The 14,641-nt window shown below is 33.2% G+C and overlaps 1 protein-coding gene across 1 annotated transcript; it reads right to left on the minus strand.

The window, feature by feature from the left end:
- Positions 1-246: 246 nt before the first annotated feature.
- Positions 247-11,049, minus strand: LOC112514225 (sporulation-specific protein 1). Its single transcript, XM_025120556.1, has 20 exons — positions 10,891-11,049; positions 9,658-9,912; positions 8,047-8,171; positions 7,824-7,868; positions 7,605-7,686; positions 7,428-7,496; positions 7,179-7,349; positions 7,021-7,086; positions 6,578-6,646; positions 6,335-6,469; positions 6,214-6,257; positions 5,581-5,796; positions 4,488-4,597; positions 4,094-4,188; positions 3,830-3,877; positions 2,180-2,308; positions 1,812-1,860; positions 1,670-1,731; positions 420-481; positions 247-334 (listed from the first exon to the last, which is right to left on the minus strand). The coding sequence occupies exons 1-20, from the start codon at positions 11,047-11,049 to the stop codon at positions 247-249; spliced, it is 2,079 nt and encodes a 692-aa protein (XP_024976324.1).
- Between the last annotated feature and the right edge of the window lie 3,592 nt (positions 11,050-14,641).

Here is a 14,641-nt window from a genome sequence, read left to right on the forward strand (position 1 = left end):
AATAAAAAAAAAATTCATTCCAAATCCGACAAACCGAACATTTCAAATCCAAAACCCTCAAATTCAAATCCTTCCCCAAGATTCAAATCCTCCAAAATCATTCTGTCAAACCAAACGTCCCCCTTAAGAGTAGAGCAACCGATGAGTAGAGCAACTGATTCCATGAATACCCTCAGGCTTGCGGAAAAGTGTTTGCAAAAAGATTTTGGTGAAAAACCGAGCGGTTCAGAAAGGATAAAGTACAATTCAAGAATAGGGATACAAGGTTGCAAACTGACGAACCTGGGGATTTTCAGCTCGGCATTTCTGGAGCTCCTCTTGTGCACATGCGAGCCTACGTAGGAAGATGGAAGATATTATAGCGTATTAATTGCATTCGACCAACTACGAATGCTTGACCATGAAGAATAACTGCATACCTCCAATGTAAATAAGTTATTTCGTTAAGTAAATCCTTTTCCCTACTGCTGTGTGCTTCTAGCTGCAAATGAGAGAATAACGGGATCATTAGAAATTCATCTTTTGATCTTTTTTTCTCGGAACACAACTTCTTTGCTAAATGCATATATTGAATTACATCAAGGCCAACAATAGTAGTTCATTGAAAACGATTTTTCGTCATGTAATTCTAAAAGACTACTTCCACTATTAACACAATGCATGATATTTCCCCGGGGTTGGGTTCCGTGAGAATGAGAGTTATCATGAGAAGGGTAAGAAGGAATCTCCACCCTTGGATCAATCCTAATTGAAGAGTTCCACTAGATCAACACTAATGAGAAACATCAGATCAATTCCCTTCTAAAGCGCAATTCATGGGTTGGTTTGAGATTAAAAGTGATCGTCCAAATCCCTTCAAACACTTCTCACCTTAACTCCTATTCTCACATGATTCTTCGTCTTTTTCCCCATGGATAAAAGAAATTAATGGAAGAGTCTTAAGTTTCATGACTATGCTCACAGTTTCTCACTTTGGCAAATGGGGGCATCATTTATGGTCATAACAGGACCTATGGTCCCGTTTATCAACACAAATTGGAAGGCACTAACTCGGCAAGAAAGTGGTCTGGGTCAACACTAATCATTAACCGATGAGTCCCTCGCTTAGCTTACTAGGTCCCAAATCTCGGTTTGCATCATGGACCAATATGAGGGGCTTGGTAAACAACAATATTTCTTACCCAGTGAGAGGCGGTAAGCAGGTGGTAAACAGCCATTATAGCACATCTTCACAAAGTACGGATATTAAGGGGCCGTTTACCAAACGCTTACCGGGTAAGCGCTTACTAGAGTCACCACCTTATCGGGTAACACTCTCGGTTATTAAAATGGATTATTGGTAAGCGCCTTTTACCTCGCAAGTGCTGAGCGGGTGAGATTCCCGGTCTTTGCCATGCTCACCCGGTAAGGTGAGTATTTGGTAAACAAACCCTAAATCATTAGAAGTTCCGTTTGCACTAGAGGTCTCAATCTTTCAACGTGTCGTCATGTTTACCTAGGACCACAAAGTAACCAAAGAGTTATTGGTCCAATAGTACCCGGGTTACAGGTACAGCTCCACCTCCCAGGAGGTCAAGGGTTCAAACCTCACCAATTATGAGGGAATATGCATGAAATTTCCAAACTAACCATTAGCCAACTTACAAAGTTACTTTTCATGGGTACATACCGTGGATTTATCTAGTGCGGGAAAGTTTGTTGACGTGAATCCTCCATCTATATTGAGGTGGGCTAAAACAATCAAGTAAAAAAAACATTCAAGAAACAAAAAGATAATCTAAAAGATAATGATATATGGTAACGGCTCCAACCTGTAGAATCAGCGGTGGAGTTTGCCTTTATTAGACTCATAATGCAATCCTGTAGAGTAACATGTAAACACTGTTATAATTTTAAGCAAATACAAAACTGGGTTGGGTTCTGCTGAGAATTGAAGTTATGGCGAGAAGGGTAAGAAGAGATCTCCACCCTTGGATCAATCCTAATTGAAGATCAACAGTACCGAGATGCACCGGATCAATCCCGTATCCAGAGCAATTCATGGGGTGGGGTGAGATTAAAAGTGATCAAGGGTCCAGATCCCTTCATACGCTTCTCATGTTAACTCATATTCTCATGCGATCCTTCATCTACAAAACTAGAAGACATCAGATACATGTAAAAAAAAATTGTGTTTTACCCGTTGAAGAGCATTTGTCTGCAAAATGAACTGTAGGGCAGGCAAAGGAAGATGGCTATGATGATTTTGCAGAATAGGAATAGCATCAATATGAGATGGTTGAGAACCGGCAGAACTATGGCTTATTACCTACAAAGACCATAAAATATTTGTAAAGTTACTAAGAAATGTGGTATTGTGAGAATATGTGAAGCCTTATTAGATTTATGTCCAAAAGAGCCCTTAAGGAGAGAAGAGAGGTCAGCAGGGGACCCAAGGTTTTGCCGAGCGGGTGCGCCTTTAAGGTGGATCAAAGGCTTGCAAAGTTACCCGAAGTCTTTTTAGCCAAATTCCACCGTTTCGAGGGACTTTTACGACTTTTTGGTTGATGTCTCTTGTATATTTTAATATCCCGGAGCACCCCTCAAAGTTTAGCATGTGCACCTTTCATACCCCAAAAAAAATCTATTTGCGAAAATCAGTTGAGCGGGAGCACAGGACCCGCTGAGGCCTTCATAGGTCCGAGATTCCAACATATATGATATATTGAGGAAAACTGGTCCAACTCAAGCCAATGTGCGACTCCAACACACCCCCTCCAATGGAGGCTAGACGGGCGCAGATTGTCCCAGAGTGTCGAGTTCCTAGAATGGTAAACATTGACTTTGATACCATGTGAGGATATACAAAACCCCATTAAAAGAGCCTTTAAGGAGAGAAGAGAAGGGAGGTTCCAACATAAATTGAGGATAAATTGTCCAAGCTAGCCAATGTGGGACTCCAACAGTATCATTCTTTCAAACTCAAGAGCATGACAATCTTTCTATATCAGAAAATTGGACCACCTCAATACGTTTGCTGCCCACCACATTTCACTATTATTTACATAATGGAGAAGAGGCAAACCGAAACAACAGCCCAGAAATTCTCTTTCTTGCTCAAGATTCTGATATCAGACATAGTTTTTCCAGGTGCAATAAATATTATTTACTCATGATTCTGATTTTCACTCCTAACAATTCAAGTTTTCTACAATAATTCTGGGATTTAAACCAAAGGTACGAATTAGCAGTGCAATCTCTTGCTCAACATATGATTGTGCTTTTTTCAAACTTCATTGTAAACATCTAATTCCAAAACAAAGAATGAAATGTCAACATCCCTTTTACTTGTTCGATCATGCCCGGCTTCATGAATTACATGGATGTATTTGTAATGACAAAAACACAAAAGGTAATTTAAGCAAACATATATATACATCATTAGTACCCCCTACATCCCAAAATAAGTGTCCACATTTCCATTTTAGTTTGTCTAACAATAAGTTTCCACTTTCAAAAGTAAGGGCCGACTTTCCGATTCTATCCTTAATTATGCAATGCAGAAATTCATTACTTCGTCTATTGTTAAGGATAAAACTGTCATTTAGTAATTAGAAAGTGTGATAATCACGCATTTCTAAAATCATGTCCTTTTTCATTGTGGACATCTATTTTCGGACATAGGGAGTAGTATAAATCCATATATTAAGTCTTCCATGATGGGGCCACTTGCATGCAATTACCAAAAATACCAGTGGATTTTCTTTAGAATGTTTGCAAACGAAGATGGTCAAGAAAGAATGTAGTGATGCTCTGAGATTGTGATGTTTTGAGGCGAGTATATACAAACCTGCATGCTCTGACTCTTCTGCAATATGGGAGTTGGAGCAGCAGCAGCCTGCAAAAAAATAGTGATTTTTTGTATAATTATTACTACATGCTTAAAAAAGTGATTTCTAATTTCAATCTGGATGAACATGGAAACCTCAAATATAGAAAAAGTGATTTCTAATTTCAATCTGGATGAACATGGAAACCTCAAATATAGAAAAAGTGATTTCTAATTTCAATCTGGATGAACATGGAAACCTCAAATTTAGAACTGCTAAGATACCTTGTCTAAGTCGACACTCTCGGAAGTAACCTTAAAACGCCCTTTCTGTTGAACAACTGGACATTTTGCTTTCTCGTCTTGTTCATCACCATTTGCTGTTTCATCAGTATTGTTAGAAAAACTATTACTCTTTGCCTTCAGTAGAACATGGAGATGATGAATAGCAAGTAACTCTCCATAAGCAATGATATAAGACTAAACTATTAAGCCTTTTTAAAAGTATATAATATTTATATATGACAAATATTCACACGCACTTCTCACCTTTGGTGAGGTTTGAACCCTTGACCTCCTAGGAGGCTGGGCACTACCGGTAACCAAGGTACTGCTAGGCTAATGACCTTTTGGTAACTGATGAAACATTAGAGAGTAATTAATCAATGTTATTGCTTACATGATGGCGTATGAGCTTTCGACATGATCTCAGGAATAATATCATCCGTTGGTAGTGATCGGGACCCATTGCAACTAGGTACTTTAGCGAACTGACTTTGCAATTTCTCACTGGAATTTTATATAATCAAATAAGAACATATCAAAGGTAAAAGAGAGGAGACAAGTGAGACTTCACACAGAGAAGATCAATATGTGCTATTCTCTTAACAGAGATAAGCTACTAATCCATGCATTTTGTGAAGCAATTTTGTGGTGTTGAAACATTAAAAGGTGGTCATTTTAACATGTCAGCACAAAAGGCCTGGTTGATGAGAGGCGGCGTAGACAGGCCCCATCAAACTTTTGAATTTTTTTTTTTTTAAATTACAATTAATTTCCTTTAAAAAAAATACTGCTGACCTCAAAAAAATGCAGTGGAAAAGAGTGAAGGAAGAAGATTTAGAATCAATTAGTTGGTTAATAACTGAATATGCATATATATATATATATAGTGGTAGAAACACACCCTAGCTCAAATTGGAAAACGATATGATAAGTGTTGGCTTTTTTATATGTAGATGATATTAAGATTTATCAATGCTGTCATATTACTCTAGTTGTTAGACTAATATTACGTTAATTAGCTATTATGTTTATAGTATAGGGGCTAGTTTTATCATTTCAGTATTCTGGTAGTAGGTCTATATATATTTTCTTTTCTTCTACACATGTAACGTTCTTAAAAATTTTAATCTTAGAAAATCCTAGCCAAACTTTGGCTCTCAATCTTGTGCTCGTCTTCCTCAATTGTTAATCATTCAACAATTCTCACACTGGCAATAGTTATATCTATATGTATGTTGAACCTTGGACTATTATCTAAATAAATACGCTTCCTCAAAAAAATTCTATGCTAATTATTCCTAGCAGATGAAAGTGTGCACAAATCATGAATCCCTACAAAAAAAATGCATCCTGACAAGTATAATATTACTAAACCTAGTACATGTACATGCCAGGAGACTACTGATTCAACATGCTGTAGTTAAAATACCAGAAGCTAAGCCTAAGATACAAAGTTCTTTCAGTATCGTTTATGTGAGTTATCATACCTATCCAATGAAGCAATACAACCAGATGAAGCTGCCCTCTGGTGAGAATGAGAAGCAATGCCATCAAAGGGTTTCCCATTGATCTCCATGTTGCGTTTTCCAGAAAGATCAAATTCACCTAAATTATCAGCACGCGGAGAAGAATTCTGCGAAACCAATTGTCCATTGGTTGAACTAGCAATGCTTAGCTCATCTTCAGACTTCTCATATTTTCCTCTGAACATTTGAGATATATAAAAAATAAAACCAATCTATGGGATAATAATAATAATAATAATACACATGCATGCAAACTAGATGCAATAACTTCAATAAAAATATACTTTGTCCACAATGGAGAAGGCACATGGTCATAGAAACCTGTAACTGTTACAATTTTAACTAACTAAATGGAAATTTCACCCTTAATAATACAAAGAGTAATGAATTTCTCCATCTCATAATTATGGGTATAAATGGAAAGTAGACACTTTGAAAGCGAACATTTACTTTGGGACAAACTAAACTAGAAATATGGACACTTATTTTAGGGCAGAGGGAGTATAAGGAAACCGCTTGTAAAATTAACTTGAAGTAGAAGATATACATCATGATCTTATAGGAAATGGTGCAATTGAACTGACGTGAACTTACATGTTGAAACTCGGGTTAGAGTAGATATTTGGAGCAGCTCCTTCCTACAAGGCGTTTAAATCATTATTATAAAGCCAAAATTTAACGCATATCAATAATCATCAAAAGGACATTGACATACAACTTCAGTAGTTTCTGAAGCCTCGCTCAAGGATGACAATTGATGTAGAAGCTTCCTTTCACTAGCACCAGTCCCAGGGAAGGAATTCATGCTCCCCAATTGATACTTGTCAGATACACCGTCCTCATCGTGGATCTTTTGTTACATGAAGAATAGAGTCACTGATGAACCTTAGTGAACAGAATGGCTATTCCAATTTTGTGTATAACCATTTCTATGTAGAGTAAATTTTAGGTGTCATACCAAGGAAGCTTGTGCCTTCACATCTTCAAGGTCGAAGTTCCATCCGCTGATCCCTCTTTTATATTCATTCTGGAAGCAAGTTATAAAACACAATTAAGAATCAGAAACTAACTAAAGAAGAAAAACAAAATTAGCATACTTAGTATTGGCAGCCCAATCATCAGATGAGTTGGGGAAGAGAGGTAGAGAAGGAATAACAATTACATGGGAACCATGCCCCAACTGAGAAAACTGTTGAACCACACTCGAATCAAATTTAACTCTGACCACTAAATGCATAACTAACAGTACAATGTTTGGGCAACCATCATCTTGCCATCAAATAGAAAATGCAGCCAACAAAAAGAAGATATAACAAGGCATTTTGTAGCACAACAGCGAACAGCCCAACTCCACCAAATGAAACACAAAACATATTCTTCATTATGTTCCCGAAACCCTACCTGCGACATTTCCTCCTTCTGCCCATCTGGAATTTTCTTTTGAGCAAGCATATCTTCCTCCTTTTTCTATTATTGCAAAATTAACTTCTTAGCACAGTAAATGGAGTGGAAATAACATGAACAGCTTATATGAACACAAAATAAATTCACAGACCAACCTTCAACGCCTGAAGGCGGTCACCAATTGTTGGCAGGCCTTCCAAAAGCTTGCGTACTATAAAATCATTTGATCTAGCTTGTTTAAAAAAATGATGCTTCAAAAGCTTCTTTGCAGTAGGACGCTTTGAAGGATCTTTAACCAGACAACTTGCAGTCATCTGCTTAAAAGACTTCAGACAGAAAACATATCAAGAGAAGTGTCAGATGACATATTTCCAAAAGTGTCGAGAAAAATCAAAACATGTTACCTTGGAAAACTTCCTGTCCCTCTCATAATCAAGACCAGGAGGTGCATTTTGCAAGGTCATGAGCAAAACCTACCAAGTGAAAAGTATTTTAGGTCGTGAAAGCTTAAATGTACATACCAACAGACGCAACGAGTCTTAATCAACCACATTAAGACACGTAGTACAAAATAAAGGCACCTTCATTGGGGGATATTTAGAGAAAGGAGCATGCCCATGAGCAAGCTCCAGAGCCGTTATGCCGAAAGACCATATATCAGCCCTGCAGAAAGTTTCAAGCAGAAAATTGTACCACCGTAACTTTTTTTTTCAACGGAAGTTAGTTTTAGTATGAATAGAAAACATTTTATATTTGAATAAAAAAGAAAAAAAATTGATGTGGCAAAGAAGAATACAGACTTGAAGTCATATCCATGCAATTGCTCCATAACCTCAGGCGCCATCCTAACAAAAACATAAGGCCTTAGTGGGTAGAAGTTCAAACAAAGTCATCCATTTAAATTTCAAATTATTGGATAAGCCATATAAGAAATCCTTGATGACAACACAAATAAACAAATTTGACGAGCAAATGTTAGTACAAGAAATTAGATGAGAATCACTAATGGAGAGAAAATACTACCAGCATGGTGTCCCAACAAATGTATTCCTCACGCGTTGTCTATCACCAGAATCAAATAAGCAAGCAGAAACACCAAAATCACCCAGCTTGATTGCACCTTGGTCACTAATGAGAATGTTTCCAGCCTATGCAAACAGCCAAAACTGATCCAGATTAAATACACCATTCATACAACATTTAAAAAGACAGAAGACAATCAAAAGCATTTATATATGCTCTACCCTTTACTTTTACTATGCACAGGTAAAGATGAACCAAAATTCAAGCCAACACTAGAAGCAACTACCAGGCATTCAAAATTGTATCTCACAATCCAATCTATCTATTGTAAAGCATTTGGCCTTACACATGAATAAACTATAAGGACATTCATCTAGGGTAAGACTAGTTATGAAAGAAATGATGCCTCATATATTTTGCAAGATATAGATTGGATTTTTATTCTTTCAAGGATGTATAGGCACGCGTATAACCAAGCACCTGAATATGAACTCCTCATTCTCTGTCAGCTGTACTTTTTATTTTGGAAAAAGAAAGTTGAACCACTTCATGGGAAGTCTTGTCTGTTATCCGTATACAGAGATTTGGAGCTCCATTACCATTGTGATTTTGAATCTAGAATTATCTCTTTGTGAATTTTGTAGATGACTAGATAAAGCTAAACAAGGGAGGAGATAAACAGAAGATGCATAAAAGAAAAAAAAAGTTATGTCTTGTATCACAAGTACCAGAAGCAGATTTGGTAAGTTAAAAATGAACATATCAGAACAGCTAAAAAAGAAATTAAAATCCCATAAAACTGAAGGGAATAAGTTTGTATAAATGGAAATGTTGGATATAGATAAATTGATTGATGTCAATAGCAGACTGCATGGAAAATCATATATTGTACATGCCAATACCTCATGGAAAACAGTAACGAGTGGCTGGCATATGTTCCATGTTAGAGCGAAGGTTATTTTAATGCATTAAGTAAATAAGTACATGCTACATCTGCTTACAGCACAATCTTAGTAGTTACACAGCAAAGACAATCTTGAAAACCATAACCCGTACATCCTGGAGTATCAAGAATACATGGAACATAAAAGTTTTGATATGTTCATGGAAAAAACACAATTTTCTCATTGTGCTTATCTCTGAGACTTACTGCCACAAACTGAGAGTCAGAAAACAACACAAGATAGATACAAGGATGTAGATTTGGCATATTTTTGTCATTATATAGAACATGCCATGTATATATCAATTTTCATTCAATTGTATATGTCTCCATCACAAGAAAATAAGATATAGCCTAACATCAGTATCAATGGGCACAAAATCTCCATTTACTTGATGTCTTCATGCTTCAAACTCTAATGTTGTCCAATCAAGTAATTAAAATTCCAGAATAAAAAGTAATAATTAACAACGACAAGCACACACGATCTGTTTAAGCAAATATAATACATCAGCAAAATGCAAAACCAATCATCACTGACTTGTAAGTGTATCTCTTGTACACATAGAAAACACGTACATGCAGAAGGAAAACACGTACATGCAGAAAAAAACACGGATTCATAAAAACTCAGGAAACTTTAGAATATTGTGGAAATCAAAACTCACTTTGACATCTCGATGGATGTGCCCATGATGGTGAAGATACTCCAATGCCTTTAACACTTCTCGCAGTATAGTTGCAATGACAGCTTCTTCAAAACCCTCAGGATGGGAAGCCTTCAACATGTGAAGGCAAGAACCACCAGCCATAAAGGGCATGACGACCCACAGGTTGTGGTCATTTACGAATGAGCAGTGTGATTTAAGAACGTTTGGATGGTCAACCAGGATCATTGTCTGAGCCTCGCGTGACACATTGTTCTGGAAAAAAGATAACAAGTGAGCAACTGAAGAATAATGATTACCCAATACATCTACAATTGGGTGCTTCCAATCCGTAAAGCAATTTGCCATTGGTTAAAAGTGCAAACAAGCATGGACTCAATTCAAATAACTCCAGTTATCTTATATCACTTAAAAACAAAGTTGGAGACCTATGCCGTTCTACCACCAATTTCTTCCTGGCGCATTTCTAACTTCCTTTCTTTGAATGTCAATACAATAAATGATGTACGGAGGTTAACATATATACGTTTTTTTCCATAACTGGATTCCTTTCTAATTTTTAAACAGAAGTTTCTCAATTCCTAATTGTTATATAGAAGTTTCTCAATTTCTGTTATCTTATAAGTGAAGGAGTTATCTTATTTACTGCACATTCTTAAGGTTAACATTATTGTAGAATGCAATGATCAAGAAATATGAAAGGGACTTAGAAGATAGAACTGTTTTTACAAAATATATTAAATTGGAATACATGAATTACAAATTAGAATCAAAGAGAATAAACCGTTTAGGGAACAGAAACAAATCTAACTGTTTTGACCTCTTAAGTTCGCCGCCTTAATTTTTTATTCTCATTGATCATGAAGTGAAGACACAAAACTTGCTCCTTCTCTCTCCCCCTCTCTTTCTCAATATGTCTGTGTGTGAATCCTCAGAATTGAATCATGGATATGTTACTATTTCAGTTTATGACTATGATATATTAAACCTGAAAGCTTTAGAAACCAAATTTGAGTAAAACTTATTATCCAGGTATGAATCTGAATTACTCATTGTTCTGAACTCAATTGAACAAACAATAACGGAAGAAATTACAAAAAAGAAACTGCTTGTTGATCTCGCAACATGAAAGTATTGTATCTGGAAATTGCATATTTATCTGACAACATGAAAGTATTGCATATGTATCGTGAGAGAATATAATAGCTTTGAAGAAACAGAATCCGTATTTACCAAATCGCAGTTTCCTCGTTCAAAATCCAGAACCTTGATAGCCACAATCTCATTGTTGGTGATACACTTGGCTCGAAAAACAGAGGCGCTAACGCCTTGCCCTATCTCCTCATAGAGCACATAGTGCTCTGCTCCGATCGGATATTTCTTCCTGTCCATTTGAATTAATCGCTAATAAATAATAAAAACTCAACAAAACGTATCAAACATTCAACAACACGAATGCAACACAAACAACGAATCCGAATTCTACAAACTGATCTCTTCGTCAAACAAAAACACCATATATGATCAATTAAACAAAAAAACAACATAAAAAGTGCAAAGTTTCTAAACTTACATGAGAACGAGGCCTTAGATATCAATTCAACGTAGAAACACCTAGAATCTCACAGAATCAGCTTCCGGTCCGTCAATTGTACATACTAATCGATGCAATATCCAGAAATCAAAGTAGAGATTTTCCAATGCGTAAAAATAGGAAGCTCACAAAGGCATTGATGATGATGACGACGGCGAGAACGAGGATGTACTCTGGTTTCCCGTGACGGAAGAGAGAGGGAAAGAGGTAGAGAGAGAGAGCACCTATCGGATCGCCGTTGGAACGGAGAAACGTTTGTATGCTGATATCCCGCCACTTGTTATGTGATTACTTAGAATTTGGATTTTTTTTACGAGTTACGATAACAATTAAATTGGGGAATTAGGGTACAAGTTTTTATGCGGGATGTACAAGTGGGTGTTAAAAGTCAAAATTTATACAGAAATTTATGTTTATCTTCAACAATTTGTTCGTATATATTATGAATATTGTTAAAATATTTAATATATATACATATACTACATTATAAAGCATTTGACAAAAAGTTTTAAAAACTATTTTCTTATACATGAAGTATTGTTTATTAATGCATATTATTTAAAACTCAAGATTACAAGTAGATTGTGCGTAAGTACAACTTATTAAAGCTTCATATCTGAATTCGTGTAACTAACTGTAGATAAACATAATCAAATATAGGATAAACATTTTATTTTAAATATAAAAAATCTAAAATATAATTAGAATAATTATTGAGTTTTAACAGAATACTTAATTATTATTTTTATAAAATGTTATATTATTAAACCACAAATAAATTATTTCGTTATTAAACTTAAATTAAATTATAATAAAAATAACTAAATTAAAGAAATTACATAAAAAAATGAGAACTTTTAAATAGTTGATTTGATGTTAACATTGATATTTTTTTTTCAAATTTTTATGATATATTCAAATTTATATTTTATTCAAAAATAAAATCATTATTGTTTTCTTAAAAACACATAAAATCGTATTATAACATCGATAGAGACAAATAATAAAATAGAACATTAAAATCAAAATGTGTCCCATTGCACTGCGCGAGTACTCTTCTAGTATATCATAAAGTATTTGACAAAAACTTTAAAAACCATTTTTTATGTATGAAGTAAAATTCAAAATTACAAATGATTTTGTGTAAGTACAACTTATTAAAGCTCTATTTTTTAATCCGTATAACTAACTGCAGATAAATATAATCAAATACAGGATAAACATCCATTTTAATATATACTATATTATAAAGCATTTGACAAAAAATCTTAAAAACTATTTTTTATACATGGAGTACTATTTATTGATGTATATTACTTAAAATTCAAGATTACAAATAAATTTACGTAAGTATAACTTATTAAATCTCTATTTTTAAATTCCTATAATTAATTACAGATAAACATAATGAAATAAAGGATAAACATCCATTTTAAACATAGAAAATCTAAAATACATTAAGATAATCATTAAGTTCTAACATAATATTTAATTATTATCTTTATAAAAAAATATATTATTAAACCAAAAATAATTACTTTGTTATTAGACCTAAATTTAATTACAATAAAAAATTGAATTAAAGAAGTTACACAAAAAAAGAATTATTAAATAGTTAATTTAATACTAATATCGATTTTATTATATTTTCAATTTTTTTATGTTATCTTCAAATTTATATTTCATGCAAAAATAAACATTATCTCTTTCTCAAAACCATATAAAATCGTATTATATCGATAGGGACAAAGAATAAAAACTAAACATTAAGATGAAGATTTATAAAATACTATTTCTCTCTTCTAAATATTTAATTTCAAAAAAATTCACTGATATCAAGAATAAGGAGTTGTTTGTTTACCTCTTAATAGTTTCATTAAAAGGTAGTCTCTAAATAGCTGAGAGTTGAATCTTGTTTGACAAAAAAAATATGTCTCTTAGGGGTTGTTTGTTTACCTCTTAATAGTTTCATTAAGAGGCAATCTCTGAATCGTTAAGAGCTGAATCTTGTTTGACAAAAAAAATCTGCTTTTTTTAATAAAAAATTTTTTTAAGACTTTTGATAAATCTGGTTTATAAAATAATATAGATTATGCTACAACTAATTTTTTATATTATTTTTTAAAATAATAAAAACTAAATAGCTCCAAGTCTATAGAATTCCTATGACAGAAAATTTATTTTTTATTCATATTTATTAGTGAAATTGAATTATTATGATTTTATATAAATTCATATGAAAAAATTTACTGGAATGAAAAATCTATATAATTTATACTATATTATAAAATATTTGATAAAAATTCTTAAAAACTATTTTTATACATGAAGTATTATTTATTGATGCATGTTACTTAAAATTCAAGATTACAAGAAATTAATGTTTAAGTATAACTTATTAGAGCTCCATGATTGAATTCGTAAAACAAACTGCAAATAAACATAATCAAATACAATATAAACATTTCATTTTAAATATAAAAAAATATAAAATATAATTAAGATAATCATTGTGTTCTAACAGAATATTTAATTATTATCTTATAAAAAATTATATTATTAAATCAAAAATAAATTATTTCGTTATTAAACCTAAACTAAACTAAGTAAAAAAAATTGAATTAAAGAAATTAAACAACAAAACAACAACTTTTAAATAGTTAATTTGATACTAATATCGATATATTTTTTTTTCAAAGTTTTATGATATATTCAAATTTATATTTTATTCAAAAATAAAAATATTATTATTTAACCACATAAAACCGCATTATAACATCGACAGAGAACAGAATAAAACAAAACACTAAAACTGAGATGTACCTTGCTGCATTGTACGAGTACCATTTTAGTATTTTAATATATACGGAAGTTTAAATCTTTAAAATAAAATTAAAAGTAAATAAAATTATTTTTAAAGATTTTAATTTTTAATTCTTTATTTTTAAAAAAATTATAAAATTCTGAATATTTTTAACACAACTTTTTATACAAACATGGATTTATTTTTGTTATCATCATAAGTGGATGAGTAATTATGAAATCCAACCCCTATTAGTCTCATTTGCATCTTTAGGTGGAGTGGGGTAGTAATTATGAGATCCAAGTGGTTTAGCTTTTGTTGTTTTATATATATATATATATATATATATATATATATATATATATATATGGTTGGGTTCACGTGAGACCAAGGATTTCGTGAGACCCGTAAGATCAATTTATATTCATTGATCAAATTTATGAATTAATGATCTAATGGTTGCAAAGTTGCAAGGTGACAATTTCGTAATTAATGAGAAGTCTCGTGGCGTTTATAAATGTTCAGATCTGACGATTGTAAATCTAATCCAAGGGTTGAGAAATTGGTCTTACGGGTCTCACGAAAAA

The sequence above is a fragment of the Cynara cardunculus genome, assembly GCF_001531365.2.
Source record: "Cynara cardunculus var. scolymus isolate 2C chromosome LG 6, CcrdV1, whole genome shotgun sequence".
NCBI lineage: Eukaryota > Viridiplantae > Streptophyta > Magnoliopsida > Asterales > Asteraceae > Cynara > Cynara cardunculus.

Coding starts and splice junctions, on each gene's coding strand:
- LOC112514225 (XM_025120556.1), bottom strand. CDS start 11,049: ATGGACAGGAAGAAATATCCGATCGGAGCAGAGCACTATGTGCTCTAT. Junction 4,189..4,487: donor GAAAGCTCATACGCCATCAT/GTAAGCAATAAC, acceptor CTGATGAAACAG/CAAATGGTGATGAACAAGAC. Junction 2,309..3,829: donor AGAAGAGTCAGAGCATGCAG/GTTTGTATATAC, acceptor TGGTCTTTGTAG/GTAATAAGCCATAGTTCTGC.